Source organism: Monodon monoceros, unplaced genomic scaffold (genome assembly GCF_005190385.1).
Source record: "Monodon monoceros isolate NGI ecotype Baffin Bay Population unplaced genomic scaffold, NGI_Narwhal_1 Super_Scaffold_16, whole genome shotgun sequence".
Classification (NCBI taxonomy): domain Eukaryota; kingdom Metazoa; phylum Chordata; class Mammalia; order Artiodactyla; family Monodontidae; genus Monodon; species Monodon monoceros.
In genome coordinates, this window is record NW_021703772.1 from 51188001 (window position 1) to 51208129 (window position 20129).

Genomic DNA, 20129 nt, shown 5'->3' on the forward strand with positions numbered 1-20129 from the left:
CAATAAAGATGTAAAAAAAATACTTCTTGAATATGTAAAAAAAAAAACGAGCACAGGTAAATTATATTGTAGTATACAAAGTAGAGCTCATAACAAATCCATTTGGAAAAGTAAAGCTGGCCTAGCCAATCACCCATTATATAATTGTCTGCCAAAACCCTTTCACACAAATCAGAATGGGGAAAGAATAAATCTCCCATCAGTCGCGTTGCTAGCATTCATCATCTTGCTTGATTCCAGCAACACGACCAGTGTTGGAATTGCCATGATCCTTGCTTCATAGAATTGGAAACTAAGACTCAGATATTCAGTCATGCCATGATTTGATTCTAAGTCATGCCATGTTAATTGATTCTGAAATTAGGGCTCTTAACTCTACACAAAACCACCTCCCAGTGTTAAAGCCATGGAAAACCAGTTTGGAAGTTACTGTATTCTTTCGGAATAAAGCCATAAGTGCCTAGACTGAGCAGAGAAAATAAAAATATAGTGAGATAGATTCAACCTGTACAGAAGAATCAGCAGAAGAGCCATTGATAGGGGCAAGGGAGAGAGAGAGGGGTCAGAGCTGATTCCAAGATTGTGTGGTTCAGCAATTAGAGGCATGGAGATACCATTAACAGAAATGTTGAGGTCAAAAGTTTAAATGTTGATTTCAAGTTAGGGGACACATTTCAGTTAGACATTGATTTTCAGGTGGTAGTCGGAGGAGCTCACTTTCTGTTTCTAATTAAAATACTTCTCCCTGTATTCATGAATTATGAAAATGGGCACAGGAGACCTCCAAAATAAGAGAATAGTCTTAAAATAACTAATATTCAATAAATGTAACTTATTTTTTAAATATTCTTCTGATTTAAAAAAATAATTAACAAATCTCACCATTTGAATCTATGCCAGTAATTTCAATGTTTTTTATTCATGGGTTTTCAAATGTGATTAGTTTTTGATTTATTGGTTTCAAGTTCAAAGGGTTAGAAATTTAAATAATAACTATTAGCTTTATTCCATTTGTAACCTGAATTCATGAAGCTTTTCTAGATACTTTGGTAGGTGCTAGCCTTTTTAAAATCAGGTCACTTAGTGCAAGTGGATTTTATTATATGGATAAATAGCCTGTGATATTTTTACACACAGTTGTGTATTTGGCTTATATAAGCATGTGTACATGTGTTTGTGCATGGAAGTATCTATTGTGTATATTTGTTCTAATAGTCTGTTCTTCAACAGACAGGGAAAAACATAAACTGCTGTTACATTGAGGCAAATTATTCTAAAAATTGGATTCCAAAATAACTGTTGTTCTCATTCTTCCATTTTGTGCACTCAGTTCTATTTTTATGAGCAGGTCAATATGTATTTATATGTAAAGAGTGTGATTATGAAAATTGTTTCCCATAATGAAGGAAAATTGCTCCCAGAGAATGAAACAACAACAACAAAAAACCCAGAAAGATTACAAATTTCCTAGCTTTTCTTAGTTCTCACAGTACTTTTTTCTCAGCATTATTGCCAAGGTTGCACTGTAATTGTATTCTAACCAGACTGTCAAGATATCTCCCTTTGATGATGCAGGTTTTGGCAACTTATTTCACAAATAGCCTTGTTAAGCGCTATAATTACTATATCAAATTACCCTAAGTGATACAAAATCATTGAGTTAAATTCAAAGATAATCTTCTTTCCATAACACAGAAAAGACTCATAGATATAGATTTAAAATTTCCCAGCACGTTCAGGGGCCCCTGAAATGCTAAGGAAGATATGAAGGGGACGAGTATGGAGAAGGCAATAACAGCAAACAGACTGGGAGGGAAGAGATGAATTCGGAGGGCCCTAATCCTTGCAGCTGGGACATTTGCTCCAGGACCTTCCTTTCTCTCCACCTCAGGCTTTTTGAGCTCCAGGTAGACTACTTGCCAGGACAGTATGTTACATCTGGTCAGAGTACTGGTGTTTCAAAAGATAGAATATAGTAACAGTATTAACAACAAAAGGTAGAGTTTCAGGTAGTATGGAAACGGATTTAGGGAGATATTTTCCAGCATCTCTAAAATCTTACCACTTAGGTGCCTCCATCCCTTACAGTGTTTTTTTCTTTCTTTGTAGTGTTATCTGTTTAATTTGACAGCCTTGAATGGAGCTTGCATCCTCCAATAGACCACGGTACCCTTCACAGCATCCTACACGGAGCCCAGGCAGGCATCTGTCACCTGTCTGGACCCTGTGCGGACATTTCAGCTTTAGCCCCTGGTAAGTTCTGCTACCAAATTGTGTCTGGTATTGCTGGAACAGCATCAGATCACTACTTGGTCAAAGTCATGAATAGAAAATGGTGGAAGAAAGGATAGAAAATCCCAAAGCTTGAAAGCTTGTTCCTGAGCAATTCTAAAATAAACACATAAATAACCCTTCTCTGTTAACTACATAGCTTGGTTAGATTTTTGGTAATTTACTGTTCTCCTTGAATATAATTATGAAATAGAAACAATCAGAAAGAGCTGTTAGAAATTTTTCTAGCTTAAATTTGAAATTGAGTGTGCCCTTAAGCTCCCCAGAACAGCTGATTGCAATGTTGTCCGTGTGGACTATTATGTAGACACAAAGATGTACATCTGTTTATTCAATGGATGCAGAATAGCCTTACTTCTAATGAATACATTTTATGTTTATATTATATATATAGATATATATCTATATAAATATATAGATATATTTATAATATATATATATTATATATACCAAATATAAATATATTTATATTTGGTAGTGTTGAAAAAAAACAAGCTTTTCAGAGCCTCGTGAACCCAGCTTCCCCACTTTTAATGGGCCTTAAAAGGATGAGCCACTTTTTTTGGGTAACACAGGCAGTAAGCAGCCATCTGAGAGCCAGATTCAAGCCTGAGTGATTCCAACACCTCTATTCCTAAGTAGTACATGCCGGCCTCTCCAAAATAAGAGTTGCCATTTATCAAGCATCTAGTCTCTGTACCATATTTTACAACATTATAACCTAATCACCCAAAACATCCTATGGTAAACATTTCTGCACTGAATTGAAATATATTTTGTATTTTGCCACATGTTGTTGATCTTACTACCAATATATATACATGTGTCAAATTATGCCTCAGGTAGGTTTCTCCATGAGGTCAGGGATGGTGACTTACCTATTTTATCCCCTAGAGCAGCTAACACTGTGCCTTAGCTAGAATAAGTGCCCAGAAAGTTTGATAGATTGCCATTGGATTTGAGAATATATTTTTTTATCCACTTAAATTTAATAGACCATGGGCATCTAATATCTACTAGATATGCTACTAGTTTTGAGTAGCTATATCTATGCTACTAGTTTGGAATAAATAGTAAACTTTTAGCTCTGATGCCAGTTCTTAAAAGCTTAAAGCCAGAAGATCAAGACAAGTTTTACAAATGTTTCATAGAATAGTGAGCATGATAAATAAATGCCTCTATGTCTTGGCCAGAATTAATCTTACTGTGGTCTGAGCTGTTGGAATTTCTGTTATTACAATTGTATCCTGGTTCATCCAGATGTATTATTCTCTGTTACCTAGTCCACATGTTCCTCGAGGATTTAGAATAAGGACTCAGTAAATACTTAATTGAATTGAATGTATAAATCAATAAATACCTTCAAGAGTTGCAGGTGAGAGGAGAGTATTGGAATAACAAAGCCAAACAATGAATCAGATTAGTTAGGGGAAAGTTTTGAGATTTAAATGAGTCTCAGGCTGCAATTTAAATAAGATTAATTGGAAAACATGGAGAATGATTTACACAAATGAGTCAGTCTAGGCTGTCTTAAGAGTTGGCAAAGGAACCAAAGGAAGAAAGCTTACCCAGAATATAGCACAGGAATGGTGTATGGAAGGAAGTGAGAGCAAATGGAGTGGAATCAAATGTGAGCAATCAAATGAGAGTTTAATAGATATCACTAAAGAATTTTTATACTCCATATTCAATCTTCTTTCTTTCCACATACTATTAGGATATGAATTGCATTTTTTTTTTTTGATTGCACCAGGTGGTTTGCAGGATCTCAGTTCCCTGATCAGGCATCGAACCCGGGCCCTCAGCAGTGAAAGCACAGAGTCCTAACCACTGAACCACCAGGGAATTCCCATGAATTGCATTTTTGATTGGATACAAATCTTTCACAAAGATCTCTTACTTGCAATATATTTTTTCATAACTTTATAGACATCAGTAGCATGCTTATTTTTAAAATATTCCCAAGGACTCATATTTCATGAAAATTATGTTTGTAAACCAGACATGGTCAGTTGAACAAATACCACAGTATAAGATCCATAACAATTCCATAATTGTGTATTCTTATCCGGATGAATTAGGAGTTATGGTACATCTTTTCTCTTATCAAGAACCAATGCCTCATGGGGACACTGTTTGACACCGCCTAATGCAGTCAGGATGGGAAAAGAGCTGGGCCATCATCTGATAAGAAATGCAGGTTTTAGGGCTTCCCTGGTGGTGCAGTGGTTTGAGTCCGCCTGCCAATGCAGGGGACACGGGTTCGTGCCGGCTGGGCCTGTGAGCCATGGCCGCTGAGCCTGCGCATCCCACAACGGTGAGAGGTCCGCATACCGCAAACAAAAAAAAAGGAAATGCAGGTTTTAGGAGAACTCAGCATGGATATAATGACGCAGGGGGATCGCATGTCTTCAGTATCTATTTGGTTGCGGACACTGTGCTATGCATTTTCTTATACCTCGATGTCCTCTTTTAAAAAGGGGGAAACTGAGCCCACAGAGGTCAACTGCACACCCAGTGTCTCACTACCAGAAACTGGCAAAGCTGGGATTCAAACCCAAGTCTTACTCCAAAGGCAGTGCTTTACCTACTACAAACACTGCCTTTCTACATTATGCAGAAGTACCTTAGGGTTATTTTCACCTGCTATAATGCCCACAAGTAGGAAAACAGAGACCAAGAAAAAGGAAGTGAATTGAACCTACCATAATTCTGTCATATTTCACTAAGCTATTTCTTATTAAAATCAGTGTAAAAGGTGAGCAGTATATACTATTGCTCAAAATGAGCAAAAGTAGTAATCTTGCTGAAATAAAACAGCATTATTTCATAGTTTTATAATTTGCCCTTTCATTTTTCTTCCATTCAATTTGAAGATTACACTAGTCCTTTGAACACTTATAGTATAGCAAACTTTGGCGTGACTAAGAACTGGAACCTCATCTTTGGCTCACAATTATTCCTATTGATAGGGCTATTTGGCTGCACAGACTGAATAGTTATAGGAAAATAAGTCAATCAGTTGTACAGTACATGAACCTCTGAAAGCCACATGCATCACTTATCTTTGAAATTTTTTTTTTTTGGCTGCGCCGTGCAGCATGTGAGATCTTAGTTCCCCGACCAGGGATGGAATCTGTGCCCCCTGCATTGGGAGCTCAGAGTCTTAACCACTGGACCACCAGGAAAGTCCCTGCATTACTTATCTTTAACTCATTCAGCATGGTTTGGCATTCCATAACTTATAGAAATAAATGCTGAGGAGAAAAAAATAGGCTTTTCTGACAGAAATTCATACTAGTTAAACCTTGAAGAGTCTTCAAACACTGGACCTTTCGTTCTTTTGTACTGTCATTAATGTTCAGAAGGCAAAATAAATGCTGAACAATCAACGACAATTGTAGATCAGAATGAATTACAACCACATTCCCAAAGAAGATGAGAAAAAAGAATGAAACAAAACTGTATGGACTATAGGTCCAGTACAGCTTTTACTTGAACACATTTGATTGGAGTACCTGCGGGTGACAGGCCCCTCCAGGTGTGGGACTGATGATGTCTTACCCATCCTTAAGAATCCCAGAAAAATCCTCAGTGAGATTCCTGGAACTTGTACTCAGGGTGCCCATTGCCTACCAATCACTCATTTTGTAAAATACAGGGTCTCCATGAAGAGAGACTGTTTGCATATGAATGCCCTAACACTAGAAATAAATGTCCACTTTAACTTGATGACCCTGCAAAACCTCACATCACTGAAAATTTCTGGAGCCTCTCTGCTTTGAACAGCTCAGTCTGAGTCCAGCAATATTCTGTGTCATCCAGTGTCTCAGGAATTTAAATACAGAGCCTTGAAAATCTTATTAGTCAACTTACTGTCAAATTCCTAAAATGCAAGCCTCATTTAGAAAGTCACATGCTACTTCCAGAACGGACTGTGGCTTCTTTTTCAGTGTATGGAGACAAATAGCGCAATCAACTGGAAATCCCCGTTCTCTTTACTGACTAGACTTACTCTCAAGATTGAAAGGAGATGGTGAGATATTGAATTCATATGTCTCATTATTAAGTAATTTTTAGGAACATGGCCCATGTGAGAAAATGCTTTATTTTTATTCCTCATTTCTAAGAATATTTGGAACGAAAAGTGTTGAAGAGAAAGTCAGTCTCCCCCAAATTTGGCTGCGATAGGAAGTTCAATAAATATCCCCCATTTTACATTATATGTCTGGTCCCACTTATTAGATGTACAACAAACTTCTAAATGATGCCAGAACTCCTGTGTACTTATCCAAATCTTCAGTAAGCTCCTGGCCTTTTACAGTTCACTCATGTTCAATAGGCATCAGGTCCATTAAACTTAGTTGTAACCATATTGTCTCTGCTTAACAGCAAGTGGAAAAGAATGGATGCCACAAACTTAACATTCAGAAGGCCTGTTCTAATCTGGCTTTTTACTGGAAGACTGTGTCCAGCTCTAGGCTCCAAAGGCCTAGAGACAAGGAGAATTTGGATAGAGCTCATTAAGGCCCTTATTGGGTGCTGGGAATATTCAATCCAGAAAAGAATGTAATGAAGAACTGCCTTACATATTTAAAAAGGTGAGTAGGGAATTCCCTGGTGACCTAGTGGTTAGGATTCTGGGCTTTCACTGCCGTGGCCTGGGTTCAATCCCTGGGGAACTGAGATCCCACAAGCCCACAAGTGCAGACGAATAAATAAGTAAGTAAGTAAATAAATAAATAAATTTTTTAAAAAAGTGAGTAAATGAACTTTTATTGACAAGAGTAAATGAAGAGTTATTTTAGAATAAAGTGGGGCATCACTCAAGTTTTTCATAAGAAACTGTTTTCTAACTTGTAAAATTATTTGATATCATATTGAAAACTAGTTGTAACTATGGATTCTTCTCTGATATATACAAAATGGAGCAAGTCTCAGGGACTTGGGTCGATTTCTGTATCTTTCATGAAGAAGTGTGGTTAGATTAGGTATTTTCTGAAGTTCTTTCCCAATTCTAGGTTTCTAATACTGGTAGCCAAATAAATATACAGTCTTCTCATAAGCCTACTATTGTAAATACAAGTAATGTTTAAGTAAATCTAGAAATGTGATGAAGTAAATTGCAGAAAGTGACATTGCCATTTACTTCTAAATAGAGAAGATTTATATATAGTCATCCCTTTAAATAAAAATATAGAAACCAAACCAGTTAACTACATATTGTACAAGAGTAAAATAAATAGTACAAGACGAGACAATGAGACTCTTACTGTATAACCTCAGAGAGGTTATCATAAATAGGCACTTACTCAGAAGATTAAAAATTCTGAAAGATAAGCAGTTTGCTACAAGGTTAAACTGGTAGCCCTAGAAAACATTTGAAAAAGATGAAATTTGTCTTTGGTGCACCTCTACCCCTGCATCTCTGGCTTCTAGTACCTTTTTACTGCCATTGGCTGTTTAGAGTCATTCCAAGAAGCAAACGTTGTTTCTGCCCTCTCCACCATAAAGACACACCCTTTGCTTTTAAACTTTTTCAGGTATGATGCCTTCAATTTAACATTTTTAGTCTTGTGTCCCATTATTTTGAATTAAATTGATTAATCTATGCTGGAGGATATATCCTTAACAGGTTATGTAACTGTTTCTCTCGTGTTTCTACTGCTGAGAATTCTAGGCTGTTGGTTAGAAAGGGACTGATGTGACATTTTGTTGCCCCTGGAATCTTACCAATCAGGTGCCCAGGTACCTCATCTATATGTTTACACAGGCAAAGATGAACTAGCAAACAATCTGGATTTACATGTTGAAATATCTTTCTATTTCCTTTATTTCTAATCTAAAATTAAATCATTCTTTCAAATATTCTTTTATAACAGACTATTTCTGCAAACTCCTGAAAAGATTTTTTTTAAAGTAAGCCATGTCTAATTCATTTAACAATGATTACAATATACTGATCATATGAATTGGAAAGGTGTGTTAATTATGTCTCTGTAATGGAAAATTTAATTTTCTTTGCTTCATTAATTGACAAGAAAGATTTTCAGGGATTTGAATTTTAAAGAGCATTAATGATAGGTGATTCCAAGAATACTCATATGTGTCCTGGGCAATTTCAATAAATTGAAGAGATTTGTTTATTTACTAGGATTTAAAGCTGCACCCGATTTTTATTTGTCAAAGAACACATTGCTTTTGAGGGCTAAAAGCAACAATTGCTTTAACAAGGTCATTTAACAATTAAGTTTTTTTGTTGTTGCTGTTATTTGTTTTGTTTGATAGAGAATGTTCAGATAATATTTGAAACATAAAGAATTGTTGGATAGGAAAGAAGTATTTAGTACAGATGAAATTATGAAGATTCTGTTCTTATTATTATATCTTTGGGCAACACTTTTCAAGGTTAGCATAGAGAGGTAAGTTCTAGGACACTGTGGAGAAGTCTGCCACTATGAGCAAAAGGCTGTGATGGAAAATTGCTCTAAAATTACCTCCAATATGAAAAGATTTCATTATTATGTTTATTTACTTCTATTTATTTGCACCTCTTACCAGTTGCATCTCTTATTCAACCAAATATAAGTTATATTTATTAAGTGAAATAATATATTTGAAAATGATTTTAAAATGCTATAGCACTTTAAAGATACAGCATCAAATTATAATTCTTTGTTTTCAGCAGGAATAAATTTGCCTATTTGTTTCCCAACAACTGAACATCTTTCTGTATTTGGGCTCCATGACTAATATGCTATTAGAATTTTACTTTCTATGTTTCTCTAATTAGAAAGGAATCTGAAAAAGTCAAAGACTGTTTTGCCCCAGTGTTCTTAAAACGAATCATTCACTACAATCTGTAATTACACTTACTATGTTTCCACTAAACTCTTTTCAGCCACCTTTATTGTTTATACCTGCAAAAAATCCAACAACAAGTCCTGCCTGGATACAAATTAGTGCCGTGACCTTTGCTGTCTTACTTGTATTTCTAGAAACAGAGCTTAAATGTGAAATTAAAATCACCCCCATTCAATAAGTACATAGTGTTTGTGTGTTGCAGATCATAGTCCTTTATCAGGAATAATAATGCAGCTTTACTTTATACGGGAAATGGAGAATAAAACCTCAACAAATGGATGCAACTCTTCAGAATGGCTCCCAAATGGGCAGTGCTGAAAATTGATCTGGTTACTTGTCAATTGCATTATTCAGAGATTACATCAGCATCAAAGCTGTAGCCAGTGCTGGCTCATTGCCCACCCCATGATAACCTTTGATTAAAAAACAACTCTGTAAAGATATAAGCATCTCCAGGGCTGCAATTTGAGCTATGAAACCTAATTAAACAACTTTCTACCAGGCTCATTAATAAGCACTGAACCAGATTCTATGCAAACACCTGAACACATGACAGTGATTGCTAACAAAACATTTCATAGCATATCGTCACCAGTAAGTCATTCTAGAGGAAAAGCAGGCAGTTGACTGAGACAGTTTTCATAATATCTATTTCTGATTTTGTTTATGATCCATTGTATAGACTAGCTTATTAGATTATTGCTAACTGAAATCCCGAATTGAAATCTGTTGGCAATGGAATGCTCTTTGATGTTCCTCAAACAATTCTGTTCTGTCACATCAGTACATAAGACATCATGCTTCTTTACCTGGGGGGTTATGTTCATTGAGAATCACAAGTGATGCTGGTGTAGGTCTTCTTTTCCTGATCTGTGAACAACAAAGGCCCAGCTAAGGTCAGAGACTGTCAGACTCTGTTCCAGGTTACTCTACAGCTTGCAAGGCTGTCCCATCCTCATCTTTTCCCAACATAAAGAGCAAATTTCTGGGGGGCACACAGGCGCTCACTAATTTTATTTTGAATAATAGAAAGCAGACAGTAGAACTGTCAGATACTAATATCACCTTCTTTGATCAAAAAGCTGCATTTCCACAGAAAAGAAATAGTTGTATGTAACCAAATGATACCACTGAATACTAATATGCAGTGAAGGTACAGGGATGACTTGCTAATTTTAGTGGCTCTCTTGGAGCCTCATAAATTGATGAAGCTTTCGAGATCCATTACACTTATTTCTAAATGGGGTAAGAGAAGCTTAGAAAACTCAAATTTCCAGCAGGTTAAATTTAACAGCATACGTTCCTAACTTCAATTAATATTATAAACTTTTCTTATTTTCTATAGTATTATTTAGAGCAAATTAACACAAAGAATGAATATGGATCTTACAAAAGTATATAATTCACTTAAAACTAATAGGTTTGGTGTGGGGGTTTTTCCCCTTATTTTAGGAGTTACAGGAACATATTATGATTAGAATTTCTAATGTATCCTTGATTTTTTAAATATATAAGTAAATTCCCAAATCAGTAGGATAGTGAATAAATTTTAAACAATGACATCTTGTCCAGGATAGAACCAATGCCCCATTCAACATAGATACATGTTCAAGGTTGTATTTATCTGGCTTGAGTTTGGGTGAATCTACTTCAGATTATCAAAACATCCTAGGAAGTTGAGAGTCTCAGATTCAATAATTACTTTTAAGACTTTGTATATAATATTTGGAAGAGGATTCAGGAATAATTTAGGCTTTAAGAAATTAATGAATTAGGTAGCAGACCCCATAAATTTGTTTTTGCCTCCTCACTGTTGTAATTTTACCACAAATGATCTTTTGAGTGGTTCCATTGAATCAAGAGTCTAAGTAATCTGAATATGAAAGGTGATACAGTAAACCAATCTCACATGAGAGAGAGAGAGAGAACTAAAGATATATAGACATATTAAACTTGGGAAAAATCCAGGTTGTGTTAAAATACCATTTTTAATACCTGAATAAAATGTTTCTTAAATTATACATATACCTACGATCCTATATTACATATACTTACTGCTTTGGATACACAATGAAAACATTAAAATGAAACATTAAGCCTGTAATCTGAAATTATTCCAAGATTTAATGCTTTCATTGTTAAATGAATAATAAATAATTTTATTATAAATAATAAAATAAAAGCTTGCTAATTTTGAAAAAAAAATTTGAAGTTTCTCTAAATGTTGAACCTGTTATTTTAATAAGCAAAAGCAAACAGATTTTGGGATCCCAATCTAAACTGCTAATATAACCATTTTTCCTTAATGGGTGCTAATTTGTATCACATGAAATGCTGCATTTTAGCCAGTAGTTCCCCCAATGCAACTCAAATACAAGTGCATGTGGAAACGAAATTATTTCTCGTTCATATGTCCTGGGAAGTCACAAAGTTAGGCAAATTCAAGAGGTGGAGAAGCTTTCAATTAATAACAAGAATATACGTCTGTATTACTTACATACAGGAGCTGGTCCCCACCCAGTTCCACTTACCTGTTCAGCTGCTTCAGGAGCAATCTGACTCTGGAATAAAGGCACAGCAAATTGTATCTTTTTGGGACTGTTGGGCTCCATGACAATGATGAGAATTAGAGATGTGAAGGGCTCAGAAAAACTAACCCCAGGTGGTGTCTGGGATGTGTTTCCTCAGGCGCACTCCACCCCGCTACAGAATACTTCGTAATAAATAGCTGTAATTCTAGAGAAAGCAAGTGAAGATGCCGAGGTCTGAGTAACTCCCTTCTTCAACATCCACAGTGATGCCTGGCTTGCCTGTTCCCCCACCAATCCCTTAGATCCTCTCAGCACAATGCAGAAACGAGCTGTAAGCTAATTGTGTGCCTCTTCACTAATATACACATGCCAAGCATTCACTCAGCAGCTAATTGAAAATGCAATGCTAGCCTTGAAGGACCTGCTGCCCCGGGATTTGAAAGAAAGGCTCTATCCACTGTAGATTACTAACCGGCTGCTCAAAAGTGCAATGTAAGCTCCCTCTGAGTATTGCAGGGATGGGCCATTCATTATTGATGAACATAAAGCAGTAAGTTTTTAGAGTTGGGGGCAGGGTTTGGGTATAGGATCATTTCATTTCTCTTGGAGAACCTTATCCGTCAGACACCTTTGTTATTTCACATCCAGCTACCAAATTGATGAATTGCCATGGAGGGTAAGCCACAACCAATAATATCAGCTATATTTATGCTGTGAGATCTGGTAAGGTAAGACTGATCATGGAATGCAGAGCGTCTGTGGTGGAGTGAGGACAACATTGCCCTCAGGACTGAGCAGATCTCAGTTCAACTTCCATCCCTACCACTAACAAGCTCTGTGGCCTCAAGCAAATCAGAGGCTATATCTAGGCTGCCATACTTTCCTCAGACAAACAAGGAGATTGGACTTAGTGACCTTTAAGCTCCTGTTCTGTTCCAGCATTCTATAATTGTAGTCCACAGTTTTCATTAGAGTGGAAAGTATTGGACAGCTAAATTTAGGAAATGGCTTGAAAGTCACGGCTGCTGCAGTGACCTCTATTTTATTTCCTGGTGGAGCCAGTTATATCCTCTGATATGGAAGAATACAGAAGTGACTAGAAGACATTAGTGGAAACCTAATGGGATCCAGCATTGTGATTTGCTGCCAATAGTGGGGATATATGTAACCAAAGGTCTTAGGGGAAAAAAGTGTAAAAGGGGAAATCTTCAGAATGATAGAGGATGATGCTTATATTGGCTAGTGGTGAAGGGAGAGGGGGCCACTGGCCTGCTCTTCACACCTGTTAATATCTAAGGAGAGGCAATAGCACAGCCAGATGGCTTCATGCATTCAACTCCTTTTGCAAAGGAAGGCTGAAAATGAAGCTGCTTTAATAGGAGAAAGAACTTCTCTACTTCTTTATTTGAAAGATAGTGTTTGATGAATGCTAGACTTATATATATATATATATATTTTTTTTACATATTCATTCCCCCTGTATGTGTGTGTGTGGGCAGAACCTTACTCAATGCCTAGACTATGCAACTGTATTTTTTTTTTATGTTTCAAAAATTTTTTTTTTTACATCTTTATTGGAGTATAATTGCTTTACAATGGTGTGTTAGTTTCTGCTGTATAGCAAAGTGAATCAGTTATACATATACATATGTTCCCATATCTCTTCCCTCTTGCGTCTCCCTCCCTCCCACCCTCCCTATCCCACCCCTCTAGGTGGTGACAAAGCACAGACCTGATCTCCCTGTGCTATGCGGCTGCTTCCCACTAGCTGTCTATTTTACGTTTGGTAGTGTATATATGTCCATGCCACTCTCTCACTTTGTCACAGCTTACCCTTCCCCCTCCCCATATCCTCAAGTCCATTCTCTAGTAGGTCTGTGTCTTTATTCCTGTCTTACCCCTAGGTTCTTCATGACATTTTTTTTTCGTAGATTCCATATATGTGTGTTAGTGTATGGTATTTGTCTTTCTCTTTCTGACTTATTTCATTCTGTATGACAGACTCTAGGTCCATCCACCTCACTACAAATAACTCAATTTCCTTTCTTTTTATGGCTGAGTATTATTCCATTGTATATATGTGCCACATCTTCTTTATCCATTCATCCAATGATGGACACTTAGGTTGTTTCCATCTTCTGGCTATTGTAAATAGAGCTGCAATGAACATTTTGGTACATGACTCTTTTTGAATTATGGTTTCCTCAGGTTATATGCCCAGTACTGGGATTGCTGGGTCATATGGTAGTTCTATTTGTAGTTTTTTAAGGAATCTCTATACTGTTCTCCATAGTCGCTGTACCAATTCACATTCCCACCAGCAGTGCAAGAGGGTTCCCTTTTCTCCACACCCTTTCCAGCATTTATAGTTTCTATATTTTTTGATGATGGCCATTCTGACCGGTGTGAGATGATATCTCATTGTAGTTTTGATTTGCATTTCTTTAATGATTAATGATGTTGAGCATTCTTTCATGTGTTTGTTGGCAGTCTGTATATCTTCTTTGGAGAAATGTCTATTGAGGTCTTCTGCCCATTTTTGGATTGGGTTGTTTATTTGTTATTGAGCTGCATGAGGTGCTTGTAAATTTTGGAGATGAATCCTTTGTCAGTTGCTTCATTTGCAAATATTTTCTCCCATTCTGAAGGTTGTCTTTTGGTCTTGTTTATGGTTTCCTTTGCTGTGCAAAAGCTTTGAAGTTTCATTAGGTCCCATTTGTTTATTTTAGTTTTTATTTCCATTTTTCTAGGAGGTGGGTCAAAAAGGATCTTGCTGTGATTTATGTCATAGAGTGTTCTGCCTATGTTTTCCTCTAAGAGTTTGATAGTTTCTGGCCTTACATTTAGGTCTTTAATCCATTATGAGTTTACTTTTGTGTATAGTGTTAGGGAGTATTCTAATCTCATATTTCTACATGTACCTGTCCAGTTTTCCCAGCACCACTTATTGAAGAGGCTGTCCTTTCTCTACTGTACATTCCTGCCTCCTTTATCAAAGATAAGGTGACTGTACATGAGTGGGTTTATCTCTGGACCTTCTATGCTGTTCCATTGATCTATATTTCTGTTTTTGTGTCAGTACCATACTGTTTTGATTACTGTAGCTTTGTAGTATAGTCTGAAGTCCAGGAGCCTGATTCCTCCAGATCCGTTTTTCTTTCTCAGATTGCTTTGGCTATTCGGGGTCTTTTATCTTTCCATACAGATTGTGAAATTTTTTGTTCTAGTTCTGTGAAAAATGCAAGTGGTAGTTTGATAGGGATTGAATTGAATCTGTAGATTGCTTTGGGTAGTAGAGTCATTTTCACAATGTTGATTCTTCCAATCCAAGAACACGGTATATCTTTCCATCTATTTGTATCATCTTCAGTTTCTTTCATCAGTGTCTTATAATTTTCTGCATATAGATCTTTTGTCTCCTTAGGTAGGTTTATTCCTAGATATTTTATTCTTTTTGTTGCAATGGTAAATGGGAGTGTTTTCTTGATTCCACTTTCAGATTTTTCATCATTAGTGTATAAGAATGCCAGAGATTTCTGTGCATTAATTTTGTGTCCTGCTACTTTACCAAATTCTTTGATTAGCTCTAGTAGATTTCTGGTAGCAACTTTAGGATTCTCTATGTATAGTATCATGTCATCTGCAAACAGTGACAGCTTTACTACTTCTTTTCTGATTTGGATTCCTTTTATTTCCTTTTCTTCTCTGATTGCTGTGGCTAAAACTTCCACAACTATGTTGAATACAAGTGGTGAGAGTGGGCAACCTTGTCTTGTTCCTGATCTTAGTGGAAATGCTTTCAGTTTTTCACCATTGAGGATGATGTTGGCTGTGGGTTTGTCATATATGGCCTTTATTGTGTTGAGGAAAGTTCCCTCTATGCCTACTTTCTGCAGGGTTTTTATCATACATGGGTGTTGAATTTTGTCGAAAGCTTTCTCTGCATCTGTTGAGATGACCATATGGTTTTTCTCCTTCAATTTGTTAATATGGTTTATCACATTGATTGATTTGTGTATATTGAAGAATCCTTGCATTCCTGGAATAAACCCCCTTGATCATGGTGTATGCTACTTTTAATGTGCTGTTGGATTCTGTTTGCTAGTATTTTGTTGAGGATTTTTGCATCTATGTTCATCAGTGATATTGGCCTGTAGTTTTCTTTCTTTGTGACATCCTTGTCTGGTGTTGGTATCAGGTTGATGGTGGCCTCGTAGAATGAGTTTGGGAGTGTTCCTCCCTCTGCTATATTTTGGAAGAGTTTGAGAAGGATAGGTGTTAGCTCTTCTCTAAATGTTTGATAGAATTCGCCTGTGAAGCCATCTGGTCCTGGGCTTTTGTTTGTTGGAAGATTTTTAATCACAGTTTCAATTTCAGTGCTTGTGATTGGTCTGTTCATATTTTCTATTTCTTCCTGATTCAATCTTGGCAGGTTGTGCATTTCTAAGAATTTGTCCATTTCTTCCAGGTTTTCCATTTTATTGGCATAGAGTTGCTTGTAGTAACCTCTCATGATCTCTTGTATTTCTGCAGTGTCAGTTGTTACTTCTCCTTTTTCATTTCTAATTCTATTGATTTGAGTCTTCTCCCTTTTTTTCTTGATGAGTCTGGCTAATGGTTTATCAATTTTGTTTATCTTCTCAAAGAACCAGCTTTTAGTTTTATTGATCTTTGCTATCATTTCCTTCATTTCTTTTTCATTTATTTCTGATCTGATCTTTATGATTTCTTTCCTTCTGCTAACTTTGGGTTTTTTTTGTTCTTCTTTCTCTAATTGCTTTAGGTGCAAGGTTAGGTTGTTTATTCGAAATGTTTCCTGTTTCTTAAGGTAGGATTGTATTGCTATAAACTTTCCTCTTAGAACTGCTTTTGCTGCATCCCATAGGTTTTGGGTCGTTGTGTCTCCATTTTCATTTGTTTCTAGGTATTTTTTGATTTCCTCTTTGGTTTCTTCAGTGATCACTTCATTATTAAGTAGTGTATTGTTTAGCCTCCATGTGTTTGTATTTTTTACAGATATTTTCCTGTAATTGATATCTAGTCTCATAGCGTTGTGGTCAGAAAAGATACTTGATACAATTTCAATTTTCTTAAATTTACCAAGGCTTGATTTGTGACCCAAGATATGATCCATCCTGGAGAATGTTCCATGAGCACTTGAGAAAACAGTGTATTCTGTTGTTTTTGGATGGAATATCCTATAAATATCAATTAAGTCCACCTTGTTTAATGTATCATTTAAAGCTTGTGTTTCCTTATTTATTTTCATTTTGGATGATCTGTCCATTGGTGAAAGTGGGGTGTTAAAGTCCACTACTATGAATGTGTTACTCTCGATTTCCCCTTTTTTTTGTGGTATGGGGGCCTCTCATTGTTGTGGCCTCTCCTGTTGCAGAGCACAGGCTCTGGACACGCAGGCTCAGCGGCCATGGCTCATGGGCCCAGCCGCTCCGCGGCATGCGGCATCTTCCCGGACCGGGGCACGAACCCATGTCCCCTGCATCAGCAGGCGGACTTTCAACCACTGTGCCACCAGGGTATCCCCGATTTCCCCTTTTATGGCTGTTAGTGTTTGCCTTATGTATTGAGGTGCTTCTATTTTGGGTGCATAAATATTTACAATTGTTATATCTTCTTCTTGGATCGATCCCTTGATCAATATGTAATGTCCTTCTTTGTCTCTTCTAATAGTCTTTATTTTAAAGTCTATTTTGTCTGATATGTGAATTGCTACTCCAGCTTTCTTTTGGTTTCCATTTGCATGGAATATCTTTTTCCATCCCCTCGCTTTCAGTCTGTATGTGTCTCTAGGTCTGAAGTGGGTCTCTTGTAGACAGCATATATATGGGTCTTGTTTTTGTATCCATTCAGCCAGTCTGTGTCTTTTGGTGGGAGCATTTAATCCATTTACATTTAAGGTAATTCTTGATATGTATGTTCCTATTCCCATTTTCTTAATTGTTTTGGGTTTGTTATTGTAGGTCTTTTCCTTCTCTTGTGTTTCTTGCCTAGAGAAGATCCTTTAGCATTTGTTGTAAAACTGGTTTGGTGGTGCTGAACTCTCTCAGCTTTTGCTTGCCTGTAAAGCTTTTAATTTGTCCATCAAATCTGAATGAGATCCTTGCTGGGTAGAGTAATCTTGGTTGTAGGTTTTTCTCTTTCATCACTTTAAATATGTCCTGCCAGTCCCTTCTGGCTTGCAGAGTTTCTGCTGAAAGATCAGCTGTTAACCTTATGGGGATTCCCTTGCGTGTTATTTGTTGTTTTTCCCTTGCTGCTTTTAATATGTTTTCTTTGTATTTAATTTTTGGCAGTTTAATTAATATGTGTCTTGGCGTGTTTCACCTTGGATTTACCCTGTATGGGACTCTCTGTGCTTGCTGGACTTGATTAACTATTTCCTTTCCCATATTAGGGAAGTTTTCAACTATAATCTCTTCAAATATTTTCTCAGTCCCTTTCTTTTTCTCTTCTTCTTCTGGAACCCCTATGATTCAAATGTTGGTGCATTTAATATTGTCCCAGAGGTCTCTGAGACTGTCCTAAGTTATTTTCATTCTTTTTTCTTTATTCTGCTCTGCAGTAGTTATTTTCACTATTTTATCTTCCAGGTCACTTATCCATTCTTCTGCCTCAGTTATTCTGCTATTGATCCCTTCTAGAGTATTTTTAATTTCATTTATTGTGTTGTTCATCGTTGCTTGTTTCCTCTTTAGTTCTTCTAGGTCCTTGTTAACTGTTTCTTGCATTTTGTCTATTCTATTTCCAAGATTGTGGATCATCTTTACTATCATTATTCTGAATTCTTTTTCAGGTAGACTGCCTATTTCCTCTTCATTTTTTAGGTCTGGTGGGTTTTTACCTTTCTCCTTCATTTGCTGTGTGTTTTTCTGTCTTCTCATTTTGCTTATCTTACTGTGTTTAGGGTCTCCTTTTCGCAGGCTGTAGGTTCGTAGTTCCCGTTGTTTTTCGTGTCTGTCCCCAGTGGCTAAAGTTGGCTCAGTGGGTTGTGTAGGCTTCCTGGTGGAGGGGACTAGTGCCTGTGTTCCGGTGGATGAGGCTGGATCTTGTGTTTCTGGTGGGCAGGTGTACATCTGGTGGTGTGTTTTGGGGTTTCTGTGGACTTATTATGATTTTAGGCAGCCTCTCTGCTAATGGGTGGGGTTGTGTTCCTGTCTTGCTAGTTGTTTGGCATAGGGTGTCCAGCACTGTAGCTTGCTGGTCATTGAGTGAAGCTGGGTGCTGGTGGTGAGATGGAGATCTCTGGGAGATTTTTGCCATTTGATATTATGTGGAGCTGGGAGGTCTCTTGTGGACCACTGTCCTGAAGTTGGCTCTCGCACCTCAGAGGCACAGCACTGACTCCTTGGCTGGAGCATCAAGAGCCTTTCATCCACACAGCTCAGAATAAAAGGGAGAAAAAGTAGAAAGAAAGAAAGAGGAGAAAATTAAATAAAGTAAGATAAAATTAAATAAAGTTATTAAAATAAAAAATAATTATTAAAAAAAATTTTTTAAGTAAAAAAAAAAACTGACGGATAGAAACCTAGGACAAATGGTGAAAGCAAAGCTATACAGACAAAATCTCACACAGAAGCATACACATACACACTCACAAAAAGAGGAAAAGTGGAAAAAATCATAAATCTTGCTCTCAAAGTCCACCTCCTCAATTTGGGATGATTCGTTGTCTATTCATGTATTCCGCAGATGCAGGGTACATCAAGTTGATTGTGGAGCTTTAATCCGCTGCTTCTGAGGCTGCTGGGAGGGATTTCCCTTTCTCTGTTCACACAGCTTCCGGGGCTCAGCTTTGGATTTGGCCCCGCCTCTGCGTGTAGGTTGCCGGAGGGCGTCTGTTCTTTGCTCAGACAGGACAGGCTTAGAGCAGCCGCTGATTCGGGGGCTGTGGTTCACTCAGGCCGGGGGAGGGAGGGGTACGAAGTGCGGGGCGAGCCTGCGGCGGCAGAGGCCAGCGTGACATTACATCATCCTGAGGCGCTCCGTGTGTTCTCCCAGGGAAGTTGTCCCTGGATCGTGGGACTCTGGCAGTGGCGGTCTGCACAGGCTCCGTGGAAGGTAGGTGTGGATAGTGACCTGTGCTCGCACACAGGCTTCTTGGTGGCGGCAGCAGCAGCCTTAGCGTCCCATGCCCGTCTCTGGGGTCCGCGCTGTTAACCGCGGCTCACGCCCGTCTCTGGAGCTCCTTTAAGGAGCGCTCTTAATTCCCTCTCCTCGCGCACCAGGAAACAAAGAGGGAAGAAAAAGTCTCTTGCCTCTGTGGCAGGTCCAGACTTTTCCCCGGACTCTGTCCCGGCCAGCCGTGGTGCACTAACCCCCTGCAGGCTGTGTTCATGCCACCGACCCCAGTCCTCACCCTGTGCTCCAACCACTGAAGCCCCGAGCCTCAGCTCCCAGACCCTGCCTGCCCCAGCGGGTGAG

General features: G+C 37.7%; 1 protein-coding gene across 2 annotated transcripts in view; it reads right to left on the reverse strand.

Moving 5' to 3' along the window:
* Positions 1-11768, reverse strand: part of PPP1R1C (protein phosphatase 1 regulatory inhibitor subunit 1C) — a 127099-nt gene extending 115331 nt beyond the window's left edge. Inside the window, exons 1-2 of one of the 2 annotated variants that reach the window (XM_029224828.1) lie at positions 11688-11768; positions 9966-10026 (exon numbers count right to left, since the gene is read on the reverse strand). In XM_029224828.1, the coding sequence (XP_029080661.1) occupies positions 9966-10026; positions 11688-11768 (142 nt within the window). Of the gene's footprint in view, positions 1-9965; positions 10048-11687 lie in introns of both variants that reach the window. The other variant, XM_029224827.1, reaches the window with a different exon arrangement.
* Between the last annotated feature and the right edge of the window lie 8361 nt (positions 11769-20129).